Source organism: Oncorhynchus mykiss, chromosome 27 (assembly GCF_057628025.1).
Source record: "Oncorhynchus mykiss isolate SJ-2025 chromosome 27, ASM5762802v1, whole genome shotgun sequence".
NCBI classification, from domain to species: domain Eukaryota; kingdom Metazoa; phylum Chordata; class Actinopteri; order Salmoniformes; family Salmonidae; genus Oncorhynchus; species Oncorhynchus mykiss.
This window is the reverse complement of record NC_143048.1, coordinates 34,009,462-34,018,407: the sequence shown is the minus strand read 5'-3', so window position 1 is coordinate 34,018,407 and position 8,946 is coordinate 34,009,462. Positions and strand designations below refer to the sequence as shown.

The following is an 8,946-nucleotide window of genomic DNA, read 5'->3' as shown; positions in this document are numbered from 1 at the left end:
TACATAGCCCACCTATAATTTAGCCCTATCAACTACCTCTTTCCCAACTGTATTTAATTTATTTATTTATTTTGCTCCTTTGCACCCCATTATTTTTATTTCTACTTTGCACATTCTTCCATTGCAAAACTACCATTCCAGTGTTTTACTTGCTATATTGTATTTACCTTGCCACCAAGGCCTTTTTTGCCTTTACCTCCCTTCTCACCTCATTTGCTCACATTGTATATAGACTTGTTTATACTTTATTATTGACTGTATGTTTGTTTTACTCCATGTGTAACTCTGTGTTGTTGTATCTGTCGAACTGCTTTGCTTTATCTTGGCCAGGTCGCAATTGTAAATGAAAACTTGTTCTCAACTTGCCTACCTGGTTAAATAAAGGTAAAATAAAAATAAAATAAATAAAACATTTATTTCACAAAGTGTAATGGATTTACACTCCAGTCCAGTTTGTGGCGGTAATGCAGCTTTTGGTTGCCAACTGTCATTTTAGAAGTCACAGAAGAAGAAGAAGTCTTACTTTCGTGGACAGATTTTCGGCAGAGTAAATCAATGGAGTAATGCAAATGATACTTTAGTTCCTCTCGTTTCGCGACTTCCGCTCTGCTGAAACATATTACTATTTTCCATATTGGATAAATATTTTGGTTAATTGCTGCAAAATATATTTTACGATATTGTTATTTTCCTGGAAAAGATAGGTAAGTGTTTGCTAACTGTTAATTGTTCACCTTATTTGGCCGGTGGTTTATTTGATTTCTGTAAAGGTGTCCAGCAAGCGAACAAGGCCTTGGCTGTTACTAGCTGGCTAACGTTAGCACTGGTAGCTAGCTATTTGCTTAACTACGCGTATGAACCTTGATACTAGGTTTTATTTATTTTAAATGTTGTATTTCTATCGTTAAAGCGATTATTTAGCTGGATGTAAAAGTTACAAATTGTGACAATCCAGTCAGCTTTAACTCGGTAGCTAACGTTAGGGGGCGGGACGGTGCTTATCCGGAGACTTAACTAAGAAATGCACACCGCCATCCAAGCTAGCTTCAACTCACAACGTTTTAGTTTGCTTGACCACATATTTAATGTTGGCTTGACTAGTTCGCTAGCTAGCTTGCCACCAATATAAACGTAGGATTCACTTGTCTCCATGTATTTTATATTTGACCTCATGGTTGTCTGCATTGAAATGAATGGGTTAGCTTTTCTGATGCAGTTACATATTTAGCCAACGTTACCATCGGAAAGAAACGTTATAGATTGCCAGAAGATACCAACTCTACCTTTACGCTTCTTTACACTGAGCAGCAGCGTAAACAAGCGTAACGGTAGGGTCTTTAGCATCATGCTAACCTTTAACAGTCCTTTAGAGGTTTTTGCTCAATGGGAGTAACTATTGCAGCAGGGCATCATTTGCAAATATACATGTTAGAAAAGGGAACGTTTTTTTTCCCTACAAGTTGCTAGTGTCCATCTGTAAAAAGCAGCTGAAACAATATATTTGTGTTTTAGATTAGAATGTCAAACTGAAATCGTGGTTTTATCTGATCTATTTTTCCCCTTTTTCTCAGGAGAATGGCTGCTGCCGAGGTGAACAGTAGTTCTGCTCCGGTGATGGAGGAAAAGGAGCCTATAGAAGTCACCACCGAAGGCGAGCACACAGAGAACTACCAGACACTAATTGATGCCGGACTGCCGCAGAAAGTGGCTGACAGTCTCAACAAAATATTCTCTACTGGTGCGGCATCCGTCATACAATGGCTGAGTAATCTATTTTCCAAAGAAACATGGTGTTGCTCAAGAATGCATGAAGTGGATAAAGGCCCGATTGTAATAGTACAAATCTGTCTTATACCAACAGGGTTGCTGGCATACGCTGACCTAGATGAGAGGGCCATCGATGCTCTGCGGGCGTTCAATGAAGTGGGAGCGTTGTCTGTACTGTCGCAGTTCAAAGAAAGTGACCTGACCCATGTCCAGGTGAGTTAGTGTGACCGGAATGAAAGAGAAGTCGGTTTAGATAATTGCATTCAAATGAGTCTAAGAAGTTGACATTGAGGGGTTTATAATTTTTCCTCTGATCATAACACCAATACATGAATCAACTCTGCTGTGGTTTGCCTTCCAGAACAAAAGTGCTTTTCTTTGTGCAGCTATGAAGACATACAGACAGAGGGAAAAGCAAGGAAGTAAAGTTCAGGAATCCTCTAAGGGTCCTGCTGAGTCCAAGATCAAGGTAAAATGCAGCTGTTTGAACATTCATTCAGTGGGTCAATAGAACCTGCTGTGTGTGTGAACCTGCTCAGGTTGTGTAGTTCTGTTGTGGTTATGCTGTTGTCGGCGTGTTCTGCAGGCTCTGCTGGCGCGGACAGGATACACCCTGGACGTCACCACCGGACAGAGGAAATACGGAGGGCCCCCACCAGAGGAAGTGTTTAAAGGAGCACAGCCTGGGATTGGAACTGAGGTAAAGCTGCTGGAGATGCTCGGTTTTCAAGTAACACTATTTGAAAGGTTTATGGTCATCGCGGCAAAGCTGTTAACTGATATAGAGTAGAGAGATGAATGTCAATTGAGAAGTTTATAGCAATACCACAGCATTCTTCCACGATCACACTGGAACCCTCATTCAGGCGGTTTTCTGCCTTTAGGTGTTTGTGGGAAAGATCCCCAGAGACCTGTATGAAGATGAGCTGGTGCCTCTGTTTGAGAAGGCAGGCCCAATCTGGGATCTGAGGTTAATGATGGACCCCCTGTCGGGTCAGAACCGGGGCTACGCCTTCATCAACTTCTGCAGCAAGGATGCAGCAGCTGAGGCGGTGAAACTTGTAAGTCCTTGCAGTCAGACATGGTCTTAGTTTACCTTCTAAGAACCAAAGGGCTGATTTCCCAGACCCAGATTAAGCCATGTCCTGCTTTTGAAAACCACTTTCAATAGGGTATCTTCATTGAATGTGCTTTTTAGTCTAGGGCCAAGTTTAATCTGTGTATCGAAACCGGCCCAAGATGTGATGCATATTTAATTTTGGAGGGGTCGTCGGCCATCCTCCTGCTACCTTATCAACCCTACAAAGCCATCTTTCCTCTATTCTTGTTTTCAGTGTGACAACTATGAAATCCGGTCTAGGAAACACCTTGGAGTGTGCGTATCTGTAGCGAACAACCGCCTATTTGTCGGCTCAATCCCAAAGAACAAGACCAGAGAGAGCATATTGGATGACTTCAGCAAAGTCACAGGTCAGTGACAGTGCAGACACCCCAATTTGGTTTACTTGGTTTTATGGTCTGTGGGTAATCATTGGTCAGATATCAGTTATGTCACTCTCGTTCTTGTTCCTCCAGAGGGGCTTCAGGAAGTGATCCTCTACCACCAGCCGGATGACAAGGAGACGAACCGTGGCTTCTGTTTCCTGGAGTATGAGGACCACAAGTCTGCAGCCCAGGCACGCCGCTGCCTCATGAGTGGCAAGGTGATGGTGTGGGGGAACCCAGTCACTGTGGAGTGGGCCAACCCGGTCACTGAGCGCGACACGGATGTCATGGCCAATGTGAGTCATCTCTCACTTTCTCTGTCCATTTCTCGCTTCCGCCCCATCTTGTTTGTTTTACATCAACACATGAACAACCCCCCCCCCATGTGTTCCACATCTGACTTTTATTTATACTTCTCTAAACGGAGTTCAACTTTGTCTCTGTGAGTCAGCAGGCGAAGGTCTTGTTTGTCAGGAAGCTTGCCACCTCAGTCACAGAGGAGCTACTAGTGAAGACGTTTTCTGCCTTTGGCAAACTGGAGCGGGTGTATAAGCTCAAAGACTACGCCTTTGTCCACTTTGAGGACAGGGACGCCGCTGTGAAGGTGGGTTACCCTCAGTAAAAAAAAGTATATATTTTTTAGCATTCTTCGGATATCTGATAAATGTTTTCTGTTTTTCTCAGGCAATGGTAGACATGAATGGAAAGGAGCTGGGGGGAGAGGCGATTGAAATAAGAATAGCAAAGAAGAAGAAGGCGCGGAAGACTCAGCGCCAGACCACCAGAAACCCAGGGTGAGGCCAATGAGACTGGTATTGACTTATATCTGATTTAGTAGATCTCCCATCATGGGATTACATTGAAAGTTATGTTTTTCCTGTTTTTCAGCAGGAATGCCGATTACAACCAGCCACCGCCACGCATGCCTCCACCAGATAGGGGCAGGGGCCGTGGTCACCGCGGAGGCTACGCCTCCTACCCTCCAGACTACCACAGCTACGATGACCACTACGGCTATGACTATCATGACCCCTGCAGGGGTTACGAGGACCCCTACTACGGTTACGAGGACCCCTACTACGGTTACGAGGACCCCTACTACGGTTACGAGGACCCCTACTACGGTTACGAGGATGTGTACAGCGAGAAGGGCCGTGGCAGCAGGGGAGTTCCGCCCCCTCCTAGGGCCCGTGGAACACCACCCACACAGGGCCGAGGGGGCTATGTGCAGAGGGGGCCACCCATCAGAGGGCCCAGGGGTGGCAGAGGGGGCCGTGGGGGACTCTTTCAGCCACAGAGGGCCCACAGTACCCGAGGAGCCAGGGGGAACCGTGGGGGCAATGTGGGCGGGAAGAGGAAGGCAGACGTCTTCAACCAGCCTGACTCAAAGCGCCGGCAGACCAACAAGCAGAACTGGGGGTCCCAGCTCATCACCCAGCAGCAAGGCGCCGACTATTCTTATAACTATGGTTAAGGTAATGACACCCTGGAGTTTCACAGGGTTATTATGGGCATTGGTGGAAGTAGACACATGAAAAAGGTATTTGACAACAAAAAAAAGTTTAGCAATTTTTGAATGTCTTTTTAATCTTCATCCCTTACAAAAAAAATATGAATTGTCTGGAATTGCATTTTGAAATGTGAATGTAACCATTTTGCTGAATAATTACTTGTAGTTACATGGGACAGATGTTTTAACACATCACTTATACCTAAAAGTGTAGGTCTAGCGTTTTTCTGGAGGTAGATAAATTGTTTTTTAAAATGTATATTATTATACCTTTGTTTTCTTTGGGAAGCCATAGCAGTTTGTTCTCTTTTGTATTTATACATACTTTTCAATTAAACTCAGTTGAGCATCATTCAATTGCCAGTCTATTCCTCACCTTACCTAAAATATCACATTTGGAACACTATTTTCTCTACTTTTTGCTCAAGGAATAAATCAAGAGACCAAATGAAATGGTAGAATACCAAAAGACTCCATGGCAGAGCGCACAAACAATATATGAATGACTGAATATTCTATTTCAACCCTTTTTCTTTTCCAGGAACTCGTTGACTTTTTGAGAGGAGTCTTTTTGCACTCTTTCCATAGAGAAATGCTAAGAGCAAACACCTTTGGTTCAATGACATCACCATTTTGTTTGTTTTGTCCTTCTATTCCAATTTACACAGGTGGTGAGGTGAGAGCGACAGCGCTTGAGTGAGACAAACTCACCCTGAACTTTGTTCCTTACAAAAGGGTGAGCTATAACTAGTAGTGTCTAGCCCAAACCGTTCTGAATCTACAGATTATTTTGTGAGAAGACCGATTTCCAAAAGATGTCTCCTGGTCTGACAAACACTGCTGTAGCTCTGCGCCACCTTCCACTGCCGATGCGGTGGATTGAGACGCGGCCCATGCAAACAAAAGTCTAGTTTAAACTAATGGATTTTAATGGTCATTTTGTTTATTTGATTTATTATGCTAATTACAGAGCAATTTGCTTGCCTTGCATATGCCATTCAATGTTTTCTCGTCAACTATTAGGATAAAGATTTGAGATGTCAGCAAAAATCACCAGTGATCAAGCTCCACTGCATATTTCTGGTCTTTTTTCCATGCAAGTCAAGAAGATAACAAAATAGATCCCGTAAAGGGGCCCGGTTTACAAAGTGTAGGCCAACTTCTAGACTAATCTCTTGTGGACAGATGAAATGGTGAGAATCTGTCAAGGCTCATATAAAATGATGTGATTACGAGCAGCAGTAGTTCCTGGTTTTGGGTTTTCGTCATTGATTTAAGTGGGACGAATCAGGTTTGGGCGACGGCAGTGTAAGAACTGGTGTGAGGAATTGAAGCATGTTTGCGGATAAACGGTTACCACATCCACAAAGTCAACTGTCTATTTCGTAAAAATTAATATAAACAAGTGTACGTTTTAATCATGTTAGGACACTAGGCATTACATTTCTGTAAAACCAATTCAGTGTGGCTAGTGTCAGTCTATTCCTTCATTCAGGGGACCCCTGTCAATGATGAAGGTCCTATCCAAATAAATTAAACCTCAGTGACATGAATTACTTAGACATCCCCTCACACTAAAGACACAGTATGGCTACCTTCCTCTTTAGTACCTGGCCATACATAGTCCTTTTAAGTGACGTTGTAAAAAGGCTATCTTTTCACACACTGAAGGTCCTATGCAAAATCAATCCATTTGACATCAATGTAAAGGACTTCCCTCACAATATGGACACAGCCTAGACGTGCCCTCCAATTTTAAGTGGCATTGTACACTGAACAAAAATATAAACGCAACATGCAACAATTTCAAAGATTTGACTGAGTTACAGGTCATATAAGGAATCAGTCAATTGAAATAAATTAATTAGGGCCTTATCTATGGACTTCAGATGACTGGGTAGGGGCGCAGCCATAGGTGGGCCTGGCAGGGCATACAGTTGAAGTCGAAAGTTTACATACACTTAGGTTGGAGTCATTAAAACTAGTTTTTCAACCACCCCACAAATGTCTTGTTAATTAACATAGTATAGTTTTGGCAAGTCGGTTAGGACATCTACTTTGTGCATGACACAAGTCATTTTTCCAACAATTGTTTACAGACTATTTCGCTTATAATTCAGTCGGTCAGAAGTGTACATACAATAAGTTGACTGCCTTTAAACAGCTTGAAAATTCCCAGAAAATGATGTCATAGCTTTAGAAGCTTCTGGTAGACTAATTGACATAATTTGAGTCAATTGGAGGTGTACCTGTGGATATATTTCAAGGCCTACATTCAAACTCAGTGCCTCTGTTTGACATCATGGGAAAATCAAAAGAAATCAGCCAAGACCTCAACAAATAAAATTGTAGACCTCCACAAGTCTGGTTCCAAACCACGTTCATCTGTACAAACAATAGTACGCAAGTATAAACACCATGGGACCACGCAGCTGTCATACCGCTCAGGAAGGAGATACGTTCTGTCTCCTAGAGATTAACTTTGGTGCGAAAATTGCAAATCAATCCCAGAACAACAGCAAAGGACCTTGTGAAGAGGTTGGAGGAAACAGGTACAAAAGTATCTATATCCACATTAAAATTAGTCCTATATCGACATAACCTGAAAAGCTGCTCAGCAAGGAAAAAGCCACTGCTCCAAAACCGCCATAAAAAAAGCATTCTTAAAATAAAATGGTGATCCTAACTAAAACAGGGAATTTTTACTAGGATTAAATGTCAGGAATTGCAAAAAACTAAGTTTAAATGTATTTGGCTAAGCTGTATGTAAACTTCTGACTTCAACTGTAGGTCCACCCACTGGGAAACCAGGCCCAGCCAATCAAGATGATTCCCCCCCCCCCACAAAAGGGCTTTCTTACAGACAGAAATACTCCTGAGCACCCCCCCCAGACGGTCCTGCAGGTGAAGAAGCCAGATGTGGAGGTCCTGGGTTGGCGGGGTTATATGTTGTCTGTGGTTGTGAGGCCGGTTAGATGTACTACCAAATTCTCTAAAACGATGTTGATAGAGAAGTTAACTTTAAATTCTCTGGCAAGAGCTCTGTTTGATATTCCGGCAGTCAGCATGCCAATTGCAAGCTCCCACAATCTGGCATTGTGTCGTGTGACAAAACTACACATTTAAGAGTGGCCTTTTATTGTCCCCAGCACAAGGTACACCTTTGTCATGAACATGCTGTTTTAATCAGTTTATTGATATGGTGAAAGAATTACCATGGCAAAGGAGAAATGCTCACTAACAGGGTTGTAAACAAATATGTGCACGAAATTTGAGAGACATGAGCTTTTTGTGCTTATGGAATGTTTCTGGAATATTTTATTTCAGCACGTTACAAATTGTGTTTATTTTTGTTCTGTATTAAAAGGCTGTCATTTCAGTTTTTAGCACAAATGAATGTGAAACTACTAGCTCTGTATAATATCAAAGCCTATAGCCAGGTAATTTAACCTGGAGGTTAATCTAATCCATGTGATGTGGTATAGCCTAGCTAGCTGCAGAAGCTGTGGTCTAATAGCACTCCAATGACTATCTGGTGATTGGGAGTTATCACTTCAAACCTCTCAGTACTGGGCCTATCAATCTGAACTGGTGGTGAGTGCCTGTCTTTGTTTCTGCATCGGTGTGATACTTGGATATGTTCATATACAATGATAATGTAATTATTATATAATTATCTGTTCCTTGTTTTAATGAGACCATGATACTCTATTATAAAACATGCATAAAGGAGGCTACATCATTAGCATGGACTGCTGTAGTACCCACATGCTATCCTTGGGACATCCCAACCTCATTGTGGAAAGTGGACATTTCAGATGGTTTAGGTAAGGATTATTGTTAGGGTAGGGATGTCAAGTATCCTTAATACCACTGACAATATCACAACATGGCTGCTTTTACTCTGAACATCTGATTTATCAGCAAAAAAGTAAACATTACTTTAAATGAGTGAGTCCTGTCTTGAGTTGTTGGCACCAGCCAGATGTCATAGTGTATAGTGGTCAGCTGAGGGCGCCAGAAGATGTGTTTTTACCTCAACATCCTGAAGGCTGTCAGCAAAAATTGTACCTTCAAATTCAGGATGCAGTGTGTGCACCCCTAGGTAAAGCTAGGTTCTCTGCTAGAGCACGATTGCCAAACCAACCAAGAAATAAAACTGATACAAAAGGCCACAGATTTCT

General features: G+C 42.4%; 1 protein-coding gene across 8 annotated transcripts; it reads left to right on the top strand.

The window, feature by feature from the left end:
* Positions 1 to 411: 411 nt before the first annotated feature.
* LOC110507987 (heterogeneous nuclear ribonucleoprotein R) lies at positions 412 to 8,937 on the top strand. Of its 8 annotated transcripts, none has more exons than XM_090223879.1 (12): positions 412 to 704; positions 1,572 to 1,738; positions 1,862 to 1,980; positions 2,129 to 2,236; positions 2,354 to 2,467; positions 2,652 to 2,828; positions 3,102 to 3,237; positions 3,343 to 3,548; positions 3,707 to 3,856; positions 3,937 to 4,046; positions 4,144 to 4,727; positions 5,431 to 8,937. In XM_090223879.1, exons 2-11 carry the CDS (start codon positions 1,576 to 1,578, stop codon positions 4,724 to 4,726), a joined length of 1,866 nt encoding a protein of 621 aa, XP_090080005.1. In that variant the 5' UTR covers positions 412 to 704; positions 1,572 to 1,575; the 3' UTR covers position 4,727; positions 5,431 to 8,937. The 8 variants fall into 8 exon arrangements, with proteins under 8 accessions (XP_090080005.1, XP_090080004.1, XP_090080003.1 ...); XM_090223878.1 differs by having other exon boundaries at positions 4,141 to 4,727; XM_090223877.1 differs by having other exon boundaries at positions 3,704 to 3,856.
* The last annotated feature ends 9 nt before the right edge of the window (positions 8,938 to 8,946 follow it).

What these genes read in the sequence shown, in the direction of transcription:
- LOC110507987 (XM_090223876.1), top strand. Translation starts at nt 1,576, where the DNA reads ATGGCTGCTGCCGAGGTGAACAGTAGTTCTGCTCCGGTGATGGAGGAA. An exon ending in GTGACCTGACCCATGTCCAG is followed by an intron (nt 1,981 to 2,128) that starts GTGAGTTAGTGT and finishes TTTGCCTTCCAG; the next exon opens with AACAAAAGTGCTTTTCTTTG. An exon ending in ACACGGATGTCATGGCCAAT is followed by an intron (nt 3,549 to 3,703) that starts GTGAGTCATCTC and finishes TCTGTGAGTCAG; the next exon opens with CAGGCGAAGGTCTTGTTTGT.